The 15,781-nt window shown below is 44.5% G+C and overlaps 1 protein-coding gene across 1 annotated transcript; it reads right to left on the bottom strand.

The window, feature by feature from the left end:
• Positions 1-15,492, bottom strand: LOC8035199 (troponin C; the record flags this gene model as incomplete). Its single annotated transcript, XM_042290806.1, is given in 4 exon segments — positions 1-252; positions 1,279-1,422; positions 12,275-12,302; positions 15,250-15,492. Coding segments are annotated over 4 exon segments (427 nt in total), but the record flags the coding sequence as incomplete, so codon positions are not given.
• Positions 15,493-15,781: the final 289 nt, after the last annotated feature.

The raw sequence follows: 15,781 nt of genomic DNA, 5'->3' as shown, positions 1-15,781 counted from the left end.
CGTCGAAGTCGACGGTTCCGCTGCCGTCGGTGTCGATCTCGGCGATCATCTCGTCCAGCTCGTCCTCGGTGAGCGCGTCGTCGAGGGCGCGCAGGATCTCGCGCAGATCGGACACGTTGATGTAGCCGTTGCCTTCCTTGTCGTACAGACGGAACGCCTCCCGCAGCTCCTCTTGCATCGCCTCGGAGTCCTCCTCCACCAAGAAGCGGGCCGCCAGGGCCACGAACTCGTCGAACTCCAGCTCGCCGGAACCTGGGCCCGGAGAGACACCACATGTATCCCAAGAAATTCTAAGAAATTTTATATAATACAAAAACCTATCAATGACTTGCACTTGACGTCATTGAACTGTGGTCATTTCTACTCGTTCTTGTCGAGGAAAACAATCTCGGTGGTTCACTTATTGGACCGACATTTGAGGCCTCTGCAGGTGCAGCCCTCACATGCCGCCAAGGGATACGCTCTCCGAAAGTAATACCATAGTCTGATATGATGCCTACGCGTCTACCTTCCTCCGGAGTGCTTGAGGAGGCAATCGCCGCGATCTACCGAGTGACTGGTTTGCTCCATAAGCCGCAGTGATCTACGGAGTGATTGGCTCACTCTGCAAACCTTGCGAATGACGAGTTCGATGAAACGAAACTGACACGTACTGCTCAGTGTCACGTGGCAGACTTTACTTTTTGTGGACACGTGACATTTTAAGAAACGCTTCTCGCTTCCCGATTGGTTGTTCGTCGTTCTTATTGCCTAATGCCGAAATCTCATTGGCTATAGTAGAGAGACAATGAGATGCTGGGAAATCGCCAAGCGCCGCGTATCTTCACTGCCAAAAATAATATTTCAAAACTGTTTTTTTTTTTTTTCATCTGTTGAGTTTTAAAAATTGTCATGATGAGACCTTCTAATGCTCTGCAAAAAAAAAAAAGAAAAAACTATCACACCGATTTTTTTTGTCTTCAGGAGTGTCGTTGAACGAGAACAATGAGAGCGATGCGGAGCGCAAGTTCGTCTGCTTCTTTTGCAGGGGTTGTAGTGACGTCAGGGAGACGCTGAGCTCTGATTGGCTGTGATAGTGGGTAGACCTCAAAGCAGGCTGCCTTGAGGTCTACCCACTATCCTTCAAGCAGAGCCAATCGGGGCTCAGCATTTAGACGTCACTACAACCCCTGCAAAAGAAGCAGACGATCTTGCTCTTCGAACAAGTTTCGCCATAAGTAAATTGCGAGGAAGTAGCGAAAACAAGAAAAGAAAGAGGAGGGAAGGAAGGGTGAGTACCGTCCTGGTCGATCTCAGCAATGAGGTCCTTGAGATCCTTATCCTCGAAGGTCTGTCCCAGGGTACGCAGGATAGCCGACACCATGTTGGTATGCACGTAGCCCTTCTTGTCGCGATCGAACATGTCGAACGCCTTGCGCAGCACTGCACGCAAAACACAGGGGAAAAAAAAATCGTCAGAAGAAGAATGGAAACAACGAAACATCAATGAGCGACTTATTTTTGTTCTTTTATGTAACTCTCGGTGTCTGGACTACAGTTGGAAATGTACTTCCTTTATATTCGTAGAGAGCGTGTTGGTACGAGTATAAGCGTACTGCTAGCAAAAATAATAAGACAGAAAGAGGACGAGACCGAGACGGCCGCACTCCTTCAACTCACAACATCCCTCATTTCCATGGCCTGCAATTGCCAGATCACCAACGTATTTATTTATTTATTTTTTTTTGGGTGGGGGGAGAGAAATATGAGTAGAGGCTGAGGCGAGAATTCTTGTGTACGGAAACGGCATGAACAAGCAATTTAGGTTGTGCGCACGCGGTACGACTGCCGTAATAAAAATGTCTATTAGGCAAAAAAAAAAAAAGTGTCTAATTTTCAGTTGTGAACAGCGGAGGAGTGTGCTTCTCGTCCGTTTTATTTTATTTTTTTCATTAACTAAAACGGGACACGTCTAACTTCTGTGATTTTTTTGTTGGCCCTTTATGTGTTTTTTTGGGGGAATTACGTGATATAATTGTTCTAAACAGATGGTATGCATCTTCCGCGTGTGTCTGCGTATTTAATTTAAGAGAACAAACGGAGCTTGTTTCTGAGTAGTGATTTCGGCAAAGTCTTCGTAACCACGTCTGTATCAACGAGCTTTGTACTTAATATTTTCCGCACTCGACCCGAAGCATTTTTTTTGTTTTCATTTTACTATTGAACAATTTTATATCAAATCTGTTTATCTCGCACAACATTGCGCGATGACATTTATACCGAGCATGTGCGACCAAAAGCATCACATAAGCCAGACTTTGACGAAAGCACACGTGGTACCGCTCTGAGAAGGAGAACATTCTGAGTCTCGAAAGTCTGATTCCTCGTGCTGGACAAATGTTATGCGAGCGTATCAATATATGGGGGGGGGGGGGACGGGAACGGGGGGGGGGACACGAGACTTCTGTATAACAGCTTGCTGTTTCTTTTCTCGCCGAAGCTTTTTGAAGCCTGGTTTTTACGTAATGTTTTATTAAAACGTATACGTATATCATTTGAGACGACATTGCGACAGCTTCATGCATTAATGCGTTTCGTTGTACGAGTCCAGAGCAACACGTGAGGCACCTACGGACAATCGATAGCATACAATTAAAATTAACCTTCTCGTTCCGGACCTTGTGGACTGGAAGCATGGAATTTGTTACCAGGGTAGTTTAGTTGTGTGCCGTAATGTGGCTCGTAACCTGCCGCATTTCAGCGCATGCTCTCGCTTTGTGTTTGGATCTTATCCTATTGGCGTCTTCAGCTAAATCGGCGGAACTAGCGCCTAGAACAGAAAGTTGTGGCGGCAGGTTTTCTCGCTAGCCTTCTCGAGCGAATCAGATATTCACATCACCTGGTTATCTAAAGACGAAGGCGTGAAAGTGGGTTTGAAAAAAGCCAATGTACCTCTCTTATATATAAAAAAACACACAAAAAAGCGAATGTCTTTTTGGCCGTATAACTCACATGCACAAACCACATCATAGTGTGCATATTACTGACTTTTTTATAATAAATCTGTTTGAATTAAAATCAAACACTCATGTATATAATTTCTGAATCAGTTCAAAAAACAATTCCACGCAGAAGTCTTTCCACCATTGAGACAAAAAAAAAAAAGAAAAGAAAATCAGTAACAAAAAAAAGTAAGTTGTTTAGGCAGCAGGAGTTAAGTCTGCCAGAGTGTAGGCGACATTGTTACCCATCGCAAACAGATATATTCAGCCAGTGCAGTGCGGTTGTTAACCTGAGGTATTTAACGTGTACCACGCAATATAGTGAGTGATACAGGACCGCACGCCGGTACGATGCTCATCCAGATCGAAACGGCGGGGATTGAAGCCAGGATCCCCGGGTTTTGCAGCTCGATCTTTCGTTCCACGTGCTCCGAGCAGCGCTCGGAGCACGTGGAACGCTCGGAGCACGTGTTTTGGGAGGAATTCCTAGAATTCCTCCCAAAACAACCAAAAAGGCGAAAAAAAAAAAAAAAAAAAAAAAAACTTTGGCAGGATGAATGCGAGGCTATTTTCGGGAGGTTCCGCTTTTTTCGCCCTCCCCGCTTCGCAAACTCGAGTCGGCGGTCGGTCGCCCACCCAGGCCATTTTTGGGGCAAGAACGGCTCGACAAGCGACGATTCCCTGGAGTGGCCGGAAGCTTGCCTAATGAAACAGTATACGATCTCGGGTATATCCCCGCTCTATAAATGCATAGCATTAGATGTCCTCTATGACGTCACGGCATCACGCGACGTTACGTGAAATTGTGTCATGACATGGACACGACGTGACCGTGACGTCTCCATCGAGGTCTACATCCGAAGGATGGACACGAAGGCACTAAAAGCTGGCCCAATAGATGCCCTATAAATAAAAATCGAGTGAGCTTGTCTTCCTTCGCTTAACTGCAGTCTCGGGGTGGTGTTATGTCTAATATTGGCCAGCTAGCTTGCGCCCCGACCTTATGTTCATGAAGGTCGTCATTTAAAAAGCCTAGAACGTAACTACGCGCCTCCACCCCGATATGTGGTCGCTTATACTGAAAGGGTTTGGCCGACGGGCGGAGAATGTGGCCCGCTACACTTCGTTTCACCTTAACAGCCGACGCTGCGAGCTGATGAGACCAATCAGACGACCTCAAAAGCGCACCGTCATGGTGTTCGTCGTGTTTCTGTACGCGTTCTATCACAGCTAAACACACCATAAACATAAAAGGCTCGGTGACTTGCTCTTTTGACGCTACTTAAAGGGAAACTGAAGCGGTTCTGTATTTGAGGAAAACCACGTTTGGCCTCCAAAATCAGAAATATCGAGATTCTTCCTTTTTTTTTTTAATTTGGTGTACGGAGTATGCAGAAAATCATTATCAAAGTACATCCGAAGCCCCTCCTTCCCGGAGTCTATCGTCATATTCAGAGTTTTCAGAATCTCCGATCTCGCGCATCTTTTGTGCCTATCAAAGCTATGCACGCGTGCAATCTTGCTATTTTCAAAAGACAAAAAAAAAAAAAATGAAGGACGTTACGACTTGTGTTTATGAGGGGAAATATGCGAATCGCAAGTTCGTCTGCTTCTTTTGCAGTGGTTGTGATGATGTCAGACAGCCTAGGTCTGATTGGCTCTGATTGAAGGATAGTGGGTAGACCTCAAGGCGGCTTGCTTTAGAGCCAATAAGAGCTTGGCTTTCTGACGTCACCACAGCCCCTGTTAAAAAAAAAAAAAAAAAAAAAAAAAAAAGCCGACAAACTTGCGCTCTTTACAGGTTGTATTCACTGGCGGCCATAGTTGTGTGTGCGACTGCTGAGCGCGTGCTGACGGCGAGCTTCCACAGTTAGTTTGCAACGTGTATTCCGTACCATCAAGTTGACCAGTCTTAGCGGCTTATTAATGTGAGCTCGTTCTGGGCATGCGCTCTAAACATCGCCCTCACATATGGCGTCCAGTGAATACCCTCTATGCCTACTTGCAAGGGCACGCGCTGCTTACACGAGCGACACGCGCTTGGCGGCCGAAAGATCTGAGTACGATGAAACGACTGGTTGGAGGTTGTTCGTGTTTTTTCGCGTTTAGTTACATCTTCAGGAAAAATGAATGCAATATTCAGATTCACGGAATAAAAAATACGCTAGAATTCACCTCTAACTCGTCGTTTCTAAGAAACTCTTCAGCTTCCCTTTACTTGGACCCATTAGCTCGCAGCGTCGGAAAACTGAAACAAAGTATAGGCCACGCCGACTTTGCGATTACACAATATGGCGTGTTATCGAATGATTGTCATGGTTTGCTATGCGTCAACAACACGGCGGAGTCAACCACGTCCCATTTCGGTTGGATGGACGGATGCTAATGGCTGTACTTTGTGCAACAGGCGGTAGCTTGCGCCACCTTGCCCAGAAACCAAAAACGTTTGATTTATCCCCTTTCTGTACTATCCTTACGGTGCTGTTTGTACTGCCCTTTATGAATAGAGGTACGACCAGAGCGATTGATGAATCCCGTTTCAGTGGAACCACATGGCGTCTTTTTGTTCATTTTCCTTCATTTTCCTGAGACCCTCACCGTCATGCTAGTTGGTTCAAGAAACGCATAGATGAATAGAAAAAGATATGTGACTACGGCTGAATTTTTTTAACGGGGAGGTGGATTGTGGCCACTAACCCCGTGTTTAAATTTTAATACTACCAAATTATAAACTAAATTTATGTATAATGGTGCTAGATGGTATCTGTGTAGTAAAAAATAGCTTGAGGTTGTTGTTGATGTCATTGTTTTAAAGTTTCACTATACCATTTTGTGTGCGGCATAGCGTAATTTTTGTCGTGTGGAAATGAATAACCGACTGTAACAGTGCAATAAAAAATTAAAAAATCGAGATTTTGTCTCGACGATTAGTCGCAAGCCTTGCGCTAATCTGAAGGGTTTGAGATTAACCGTATCAACAAAGTGAAACTTAATAACTTCTTTTTACCTTACTATTCCCATATTTCTACAATAAACATTTCGACATCAGTTCTAACAACCCTTGGGATAGTCTAATTGTATACGTGCGTGAACTCCACTCCGTTCACCCTTAAGCTAAGACTAGAAGCTCCTGCCCTCAGCGTGAACTTTCTTCTCTTTCAAACATAACTATGAACGTGCAGGCGCGTGCAACCAAAACACTGTGGAAGCCAGCGAGCTCGCGCTGAAGGCGGAGTTTCTAGTCTCAGCTTAAGGGTGAACGGAGTATAGGCCAAGCTCAGTGAACTGGGGAATTTACGAACACCTTTCAGTGTATCTCTTCTATTCCTGTTTTCGAGAAAAAAAAATTAAATGGTGCTGCGTATAGCAGTTAAATATACCAGAAATATTTGGTTGAGCAAGCAAACTGAATCAAGCTAAAAATAAATAAAAAAACAATATTAGCAAATTCATAAATTTACGCGGCTGCAAATTTTAATCATAAAAAAAAAAATCTTTGTGGCATCGATAAAAAAAACATTTTAAAACAGTTTTTTTTTATAATTAGCGTACCCGACTGCTTTATTACACAGATTATTAACTCCTATGTGAAACGCTGTTTCAAACAAAATAAGAGCCGAAGCTTCGCGGCAGCTGCGACGAAATACTGGCCGACGCGCGCCTGGAAGGCTCGCTTCCCCTCATTCAGAGTTGTGATGAGGAAAAGCCGACACTCGGCTATTTGCTTTTCGTCATTGGCGATTTCAGCGTCTCTGAGGTGATCCCGCTATATCGTATCTAGCGGCAATGGGACAGCTGATATAGTACTATATAGGATCATATAAACGCCGATTTCTTCTCGGCTGGCGTAATTGAAAAGTGCCATCCGCACGAATCCCTTGCTTCTAAAGAACAACGTGAGTCCGCCAACAAAGGAACGTGTTCGAGCGAAGCGAATTGAACTGACGCTTTAAGCCGCATTTACGCTACTTATACATCGTACAAAATACGTGGTGTTCGGTGCAGAGACGATGTATCAGGTTTGCGTTATACATGTGTATACTTTAAACGTGTCTGCGAGCAGTCTTTTTTATATATCTTTTTATGACCAGTAGGACAGGATTTTTATAGAAAGAAGAAACAGGCCTCACGCAGAATCTACAGACTGTCTTTTGTAGGATGCATCATCAGCAGTGTGAACGCGGCCTTAGATGCACAGACTTGGACCGGACAGATCGTAGCTTCGCCTCCCATTCTGAAGGAGGGCGAGAAATAGAGTACAGTGTTTCGAGATGACGGAGCAATTAGCGCTAAGTCACCTTTTCGCGGACGTTTCCGGTTTCACTTAGTTCACTGGCCGAAGTATTCCGCGACATGTGTAACTCTAAACATCAAAGGCTCGCGATTATTTAATAAAAATTGAGAGCAACATTTCATATCGATGGTGTTGAATGACGTTTCTTCATTAACCGATTTTAATATTCGCGTACCACTTTCACGATGAACGTTACAGTTCTGATTTTTTTTTTAAGTAGGAAAAAAGTGTTTTGTTATTTTTGCGTATAAGAAGAAATAAATATAAAATGAAGAAAACTGTCGGAGTAAACTATAAGTGACAAAAGCTCATTGCGTTTCCCTCTCGGGCGTTAGGCGTGATGCCTGTGGCGATCGCATAGGTGGCCGAATGTGCTAGCGCAGCACGCCTCGGAGCACGTGGAGTTAAATGCCATGAAGCAGGACCCAAGCGATCATTCCTCACAGCAGACTCTGCACCGGCCGTTTCGCTACATGAACGAACATCGTACCGCGTGCGAGCTCTGCGCGACTTACGCCACATATACCCCATGTTAGCAGTCGTAATGCACTGGCTAAATTGTTCATCTGCCGCGATGAACCAGTTTCGCCACCTGCCAAAGCCACGCATAGTTCTCACTGGATGAGATGAGCGTGCACAACGTCCAGCTTCTCTGGGCTGCTTTTATGCGGTATGAAAAACCCCAGAAATCTCTTTCAAAACCATCGTTGTTTTCTAACACGCGATACATATTACAAAAAAATGTTACCGTAACTTTTATACCGTAGATTCTGATTACCGCTTTAAAGTAAAAATTCGCATTTTTTAAAAGTATATTTATACAAGCATGGTATCGAGCACAATGATATTGAGTGCGAGCGTGTATAAATCTATACGGAGCACAACTTCGTCTGCTTCGTTTGCAGGGGTTGTGGTGACGTCAGAATGCCGCGCTCTGATTGGCCCTGATTGGAAGGACAGAGGGGAGACCTCAAGGTTGCTAGCCATTCAACTGGCAATAAGGCCTGCCCACTATACCTCCCATCAGGGTCGCATAGCTAACCGGCAATCGCAACTGTGTGCCCGGACAACTAACTAACGTTTTGGAGAGGATAACACCCTTTACGGTCCACCATTTTCCAGATACAGTGTGCAAGTACGCCTCCAGCTTGTGCACCTCCTCGTGCTTTCGCTTGTCTTTCGTGTCAACCAATGACGGTGCTTATTCGGCTACTTCGTCCCCGCGCGTACTCCGCACGTTCTTAACGTTGCCTGGTGATTCGAAGGAGCCTTTTTTTTTATTTTTATTAGGCCTATGTTTTAGAGTTTGTTCTTGCGTTCCCATGCAGACGGCGCTACTTTTCTGCTAGTGAAAGAAAGCACGCGCGATTGACAAATGGTTGATAAAATTACAGCCATGTACAAGTTTAGCCTTCATGGACAGAGCACTCGTGATTAGCCCTCCAACTTCCCGAAAGTACTTTTTTTTTTCTTTTTGACATCTCCTTTTATTTTTGCCTTTCTTAAAGCTGCAGCATAAGCTTTTGTTAGGCTAAGCCCACAAGAAATGTTAGTATAAGAATGAAAAAAAATAAAAGTATTGAATTAAATTTTGGATTCCCCCGAATCCCCCTTTTGCATGACTTGAAGTTAGAAGACGCCATTAGGGCCAAGAGAAGTCAGAGCCATCGGCGTGTCAACTCCTACGTCATTTTCTGAATTCGTTTTAAGCGTCAGCAAAACAGCTTTGTAATGCAGATTTGGGAGGATAGTTTGTCTTTCTCTTCAGTCATTTTATCTGGGACGATCTTATACAGGGTAAAATCCAAGATCTCATTGACCTTTTAAAGGCGATCGTCAGGTTATGTTGCCTGCAAACAGGATCAACACTCGAAGGCGCCCTACGTATAGCAACTGCGCATCTGAAATGCGCCGTTCCACGTTGCTATAAAAGCCGGCTCGAGGGCAACACTGAACTTCGGCTCTGGCATTCGTTCTGGAATTCTCCCCGACACAGGCCTGGCAGAAAGCCATCGGAGTATTTTTGGCCCAGCCGTCGCCAGCAGAAATAAAAATAAAATAAAGCCCGTCAAAACCGTTTCGCGCCGACAGATATCGTGTCTGAACGCCTAAAACATATTTTATGCAAGTATTTCTTTTAAGAATGAAAATAAACTCACTACGCTTATATTGGATGCATATTTTACAGGAATTATGAATTCACAAATGTTTCATACGGGAAATTAGACGCACAACAATCCCGCTGCTTTTCCCCCCACTGCTTTTTGTTTGTTTGTTTTTAATAAAAATACCAGATGACATTACAGTAGAGGGCATGGAAACTCGCTTTTTTGTGGACTGGCTTTTTATTTGGTAACTATTCGAATCGAAGAGAAAATTGCGAGTCAGTGCTACCACTCAGCAACTAAGACTTTATCGTGATTCATTAGTTTTCGCGTACGTCTGGCCGATGCTAGCCTCTGACGTATGTATAGTCTTCGTGATAAGGATATAAATGGCTGTGTCGTCAAAACAATGGAAGGGTCCGCATTCTTCGTCTGGTTGTATTTAGTTCAGTGAAAACTCACTGCACTTTTATATATTGCGAGTGATGTGAGGCCTTTTGGCAAACATTTTATTCTAAGGAAAAGAAATCGAGTGACGTGGTCAAGCACTATTGTTGCCTTTTTTGTGGAGACTATCGCGGTTCAAATACATGTTTTGGTAGTATATATGATAGCGGCGAGAATGCAACACAAACATAAAACGGTTGTTTATAATAGCGGTAGTTCCATTTCGTTCCGATATATTTGCTCCGCGTTGGCTCCCAGCAGTTCGTTGTCGCACCGCGATCCATTATGGGGCTATGAGCCTATGATGCGCGCAAAAACGACAATGATGCAAAAAGAGAAACATCTATTCCCCCGAAATGTTTTTATGTCTCTCACCCCCCCCCCCCTTTTTTTTTTAGTTGAAGTGTTGCATTGTTTTTGTATTAGTTATAAATAGTTCAGTGTTATCTTATTTGGGCTATTCACGGTACAAATAAAATTTTCTGTGGTGTTCATACACCCGTTTTAGCCTCTTAAATTTCGGGAAAGTTGGACAACTAAAACAAATAAATATAGGTTATGCACTTATGTTTACACCGCAGAAAAAAAAGGCCGTGTGCTGACTGTATTGTTCCAACGCGTAACGTACTATCCGCGCCTCCAACATTGTTCCCTCATTCGCTGTCTGACATTTTTGGCCGCCAGGCCGCCCCAGTCTTCGCGGCACACTTGCATAGCACTGGATCCCCGCTTCTCTCCATCGCCTTCTCTATAGCTGCAGTCTCCTTCTCTACAGTTACGATAGGCATATAGTTTTTGTCTCATTCAACAGTGACAAACTACAAACACTGATGGCAGACATGTTGGCAACTATGCGTATACGAGCGTCACTCACTTTCTACCTATAAACGTGCTTGTGAGCAAGAATCTTTGCCATCGATTGCTCGTGCCAAAGAAGAAGAAAAAAAGTTGATTCTGTTCTGTGGTGGACAGATGTTTGCCGTTATTTTTACTAATTTTTTTTACGCTAATGGGTGTGTTTAAGCAGGTATATTTTGCCGATTTACGCTAATGAACACGATCCCTACTCGTCTCTGTGTATTCATGCCGGCTTTTGAATCAAGGAGAGTAGGAATTCTTTACGTCTTTGCAACGTAGAGTGCCTCTATTCCAGCGCTTATCACCCATACGGAAATCGTCCACAGCTCAATACGCGAAAGTCACAACCATTTTGACCCACTTGGGCCATCCCTATTTTAGCTCCCAACTTCTAAAGTCTAGACCATCTGCCACTAATTCCAGACTGGCCCACTTCCAACTACCTACGACTAAGCCACATCAAAAATGCCACTGTGCGCTTCAGCAGCAAAAAAAGAAAGAGATGGACGCGCCACACTATTTTGTTTTCCGGCACCATCTGTGTCGGTGGCCACACATCTTCAGATTCTGGAGGTCACCCTCACGCCCACTTTGGGTTTTTCCCTGTACATCTCCAACATCGTCGTGAAGGCACGCAGAACCCTCGGGTTTATCACAAGGGTATCGCTTTTCTGTGGTCCTGAGGCCTTTCGTGCCCTCTGTACTGTGCATCCATCTGGAGCCCGTACTGTGCATTCATCTGGAGCCCCACCAAGTCCACCTTTCTCAACGTCTGGAGGGAGTCCAAGCGTCGCGCAACATGGACTCTTTTGTAACGTACGCATCAGACGCTTGACATCCCCCTGTCTTACGAGGATCGACTGAGGCGTCTTAGTTGGCAATCACTGGACCACCGGCGGGTTGATGCGTGCGTGAGACTCTTTTGCCGCCTCCAATGCGTTGCTGCAGAACACTTGACTAAACTCTATCCTGCGCATCAGCACGCGTTCCGGACAGCCCGAGCAGCTCCGGGCGCGCACACTCCGCCACCGCCGCTCGTTTCTCCCAGACGCGATTGAGGCCTTTCTCTCAGAGCCCATGGATGTACGCTCTCCCATTCAGGAAGACCGAGCGGACACAGTGCTTGTGTGCCGGGCGTTTTCCCGAGCTCGGGCCTTGTGCATGTGACCGAGTGTGTGGTCTGTTTTAGATTGCTATGTATAGTGTCTCATTTGTTATTGGTTGGTGTTCTCGTTTTTTGGGGGGAGGGGCGGGGGGGGGGGGGGGGGTGCAGACGCACTCGAGTACGGGCTTCCGTCTTTCTGTTTCGCCTCGCACGCCCCATAGGATAACACTTCAACTGTGAAAAACAGGATTATAATTATGATTATGATTAGGGTCTCATATTTCATATGAGGGAGTTACTATGCATGTATATACCACGTTCCACAGCCCAGATGGCAGCGTGCAGAGTAACAACGATTGGAATGGTCTATTATAGCGTTCGAAATTTTGGTACATCGTGATTAAACGATAGAAGTGTTGCGGTGTGTGCAGGTTTGCACGGACTGGCAATAATGTGAGTTGGGATTAAAACACAGTGTACTTACTCTGAACTTGCTCTTTTGTTAGGTCATCCTGAAAGAGAGAGAGAGAGAATGTTATGGCTAAATCAACAGAGAGAATATGATACACTCGCAAATCTTTGAGGTGACAAAAATGCGGCGACAGGAAACGTGCCTGTTTATTCTAGTTTAAGACGAGAAACGTAAGGTGTTGCGATAGATCACGTGACCATGCCCAAGCATAGAAGCATGTCCCCGGCGATTGTGAGAAGAAAAAACGTCCACGCTACTACTGACGTTGATGGGTCTTGGTATCTATACCATCAGTCAATTCATTGAAAATTGCGATAACCAATCATTTTTGTTAAATCCATGGCCGCTCATGTATTTACTGCATTTTTTTTTTTACTAGACTCGTTTATATCCTAATAATTTGTTGTCGTTGTTGTTTTGCCCCTCCCTTCCGTAATGTAATGCCTCCGGACCCTGAGAGTATTGAAATAAATAAATATAAAAAAAAAACAAGGTTTAGTGTTTTATGAAAGAACGTGAGTTCGTGCGTCGCCGTGTTATGTTATCCTTGCATTCGATCTCGGCATGTGCACTGTCGTTGTATCACATCTTTGTTTATTATATATTCAAAGGTTTTTGTTGTTGTTTTCTTTCTTGCAACCCTGTGTTGCGGGAAAAAAACAACAACAACAGTGTTAAGAGCTGTAACATCTCTGTTACAGCTTTTAACACTGAGCCATCAGTACATCTGAACAAAACTAAAACGGGTATTTTATTCACAATAACGCAGTACCAGATGCCCAAACTAAGAACGCCTCAACATTGTGGAAAACCGAGACAGTGGATCACAAACAACTAAGACAAAACACACACACACACAAAAAAAAAAAAGAGTCTCGAATTTGAGTTTTTTTTAAACTCGACTCTAACTTCAATGCTCCGAAGTTTTCAAGTCTTAAAGGGATACTACAACGAAATTTCGGTGCTCATTTTTTTGGTCGATATGTGTTCAAAAGAGCAGTATCACATGGAACATACCAATATCTTGTTTCAAAAGTCTCGGAAAGTAATTTTAAAACGAATTAAACGATTAGCAAAGAGCACCTGGTGGATGTCGCTAACGCCTCGTTTGTAATGCTCGTATAGGAACCTTGACGGAGGTTGTCTCGTCTTCGGCCACGACGAGAGAAGGGGAGAAGGAGGAACTCCCCTCTTCCCGAGAATCCCTTTTGTGTGTCGCAGAAGTCGCTATTGTCCCCCTAAAAGATTATAGAAGATTAACCCGTCACCCAAAATTCGTACAAAAGCAGCCGCTTCGGTGGCTGGAACGACTAGGCCATCCTCTCTACGTCAGCCTCGCCGTAGCTTTGCTCGTCTTGAGACGACCTACGTCACGATTGCGTTGGATGTCACGTGCTCTAAGCTGGGCCTTCTCCGAGCGCTTGCCAGAGTGGGCCGTTTATAACGAAAAATACAGCCACCAGGATCAAAATACAAACGTGCGATTGTCATTTACGGATATTGTGGATCATATTCAACCCATTTTTGAACACGACGGGAATATTTCAAATTTCGTTGAAGTATCCCTTTAAGTCATACGTAAGGGGATCACTTGTGTATAAGAACACAATTCGTTTTGGCAACACGCAGTGGACAATTTCGAATTAGTTGCCGGTTGCTTATTTATACGATCACCGAATATGTAGTAACCATGTAGCAATTTTGGCTCCTGCTGTCACTGGGTATGAGCAGAAGGTCGTTTCGGTGCAATATAGGCTCCAGCGTTTAAGCCTTGTGACATGGGAATTGTCATCACAACGGGGCTGCTGCTGCGTATATAGTTTATGATTGTGTGTACGTTGGCTTGTTTGATCACAGTTTTGCAACCATTGTGCGAAGAAAGCCGGATTACAATAAACTCGCTTGTGCACGCTTCGTTATGCAGGGGGTGTCCAAAAAAGAACAAAGGAATACCCTGTAAGACTTGATCACATTTTTTTCAAGCGAGTACCGAAGGTCCGCGAACCTTCAAGTGGTAATATAATATATATGCACATAAAACGATATGAAATGAAAATATATTTAATTGAAAACTATACACGATCACTTATCAGAACTACAAACAATAAAACTGTTTTAAGAAAACAGTGTGTCCGATATTTTTTTTTTTTTTGGCATTCAGTGACATGCATAAAAAGGAGAAACCAACACCCCCTCCCTCTAAACGTAATATTGCGTTCCTATTGGTCAATATTTGAACGAGTGACTCAACACTCATTCTGATATATTATTTTGATATAAACTTAAGAACGCGGAGTTATAACTGATACCACTTAAATTGAACAAGGCCACTGGTTGTTGAAAACTTGATGCGGCAACGTATAAACAACCTATCATCAATCCTATTAATTAATTCAATCAATTATAAGTAAATTTATAGATTCTCAATTGATCTCATTACGAAAGAACGGCCAATAATATTCTTTGAGGTCAAAATCAACAGAAAAATTGAGTGTGAGTGTTGTTTTGTTTTTTTGTTTTTTTTTACTGTATAGAATAGTTTTAACTTGTGGTGACTAATTATCGTGCAGTAACAGTCCTCCAATTTGAAGGAACTCTGTGTAGAGATTGCATTTCTTTTATAGCCACTGCAATCAATGGCTATAGTTTAATTATTACGCACTGCAATCCATGAGCTTTTTCACCTATATACGTTTGTAATTGCAATTAACGTATGCATTTAGGGTTTTTCTTTCGGTTCGTGCACTAGCGAATGTGCACCATTGTACTATCTGACTTATGTGAGGGTAGTCAGTATCAATCTTAAAACTTCCTGCGGTGTTGTGACTGCCACCGTGGGGTTATTAACGTGCGCACGCGCAGAACCATATACTTTAGGCACCACAAGGATTGCTCGATGAACATGGACGTAGTAGGCCCGCGGGAAGTACCAAATAAATAGACTTTCTTTCAAGTGTGCGGAAGCGAAATAAACCAGTGCACGTTACCATTTCGAATCTCGAAGGGTCTACGGCGGCGGCTTTCCTTGCAGTAACGGCCTGGGGCAAGACGATCGAACGCACAGGAGGAAAAAGCTCCGGGACGTTCCTACGAGATTCTGGTTCCAACTGAGGGCCTCCCCGTGGACGGCACACCGATCCGCGCCCGACCCGCGGCCCGGGGCCCCAGAGCTCTCCATTTTTGGACGGACCCTACGCTCACGTCACGGGCGCCCGCCCAGTCCGTGACGTCAAAACAAAAGCCGCGGTGGCGCGCGCGCGTGCGGTGGTTGCCAACTGATGGCTTGAAAGCGAGGAAAGGCTCGTAGACTCGTGTGGCCAATCTCTGTGGGGGAGGCGTCGCTCTTCACGTCCGCTCACGACGCGGGCGAATGGAGGGGAGGCATCCATAGGAGTCCCAAAACGCGGGTTTGCTCAAGTTACGGAAGAGAAGAACTTGTTGACCCTTGAGGAACTCGCTCCGAACTCCAAACCCATTGGCTAGACACTTACTTGCGAACCTGGCGCATCAAATCGAGAA

This window comes from Ixodes scapularis, unplaced genomic scaffold (assembly GCF_016920785.2).
Source record: "Ixodes scapularis isolate PalLabHiFi unplaced genomic scaffold, ASM1692078v2 PGA_scaffold1__304_contigs__length_218370807, whole genome shotgun sequence".
NCBI classification, from domain to species: Eukaryota; Metazoa; Arthropoda; class Arachnida; order Ixodida; family Ixodidae; genus Ixodes; species Ixodes scapularis.
Note: the sequence above shows the minus strand (reverse complement) of the source record. Positions and strands in the feature narration are given on the sequence as shown.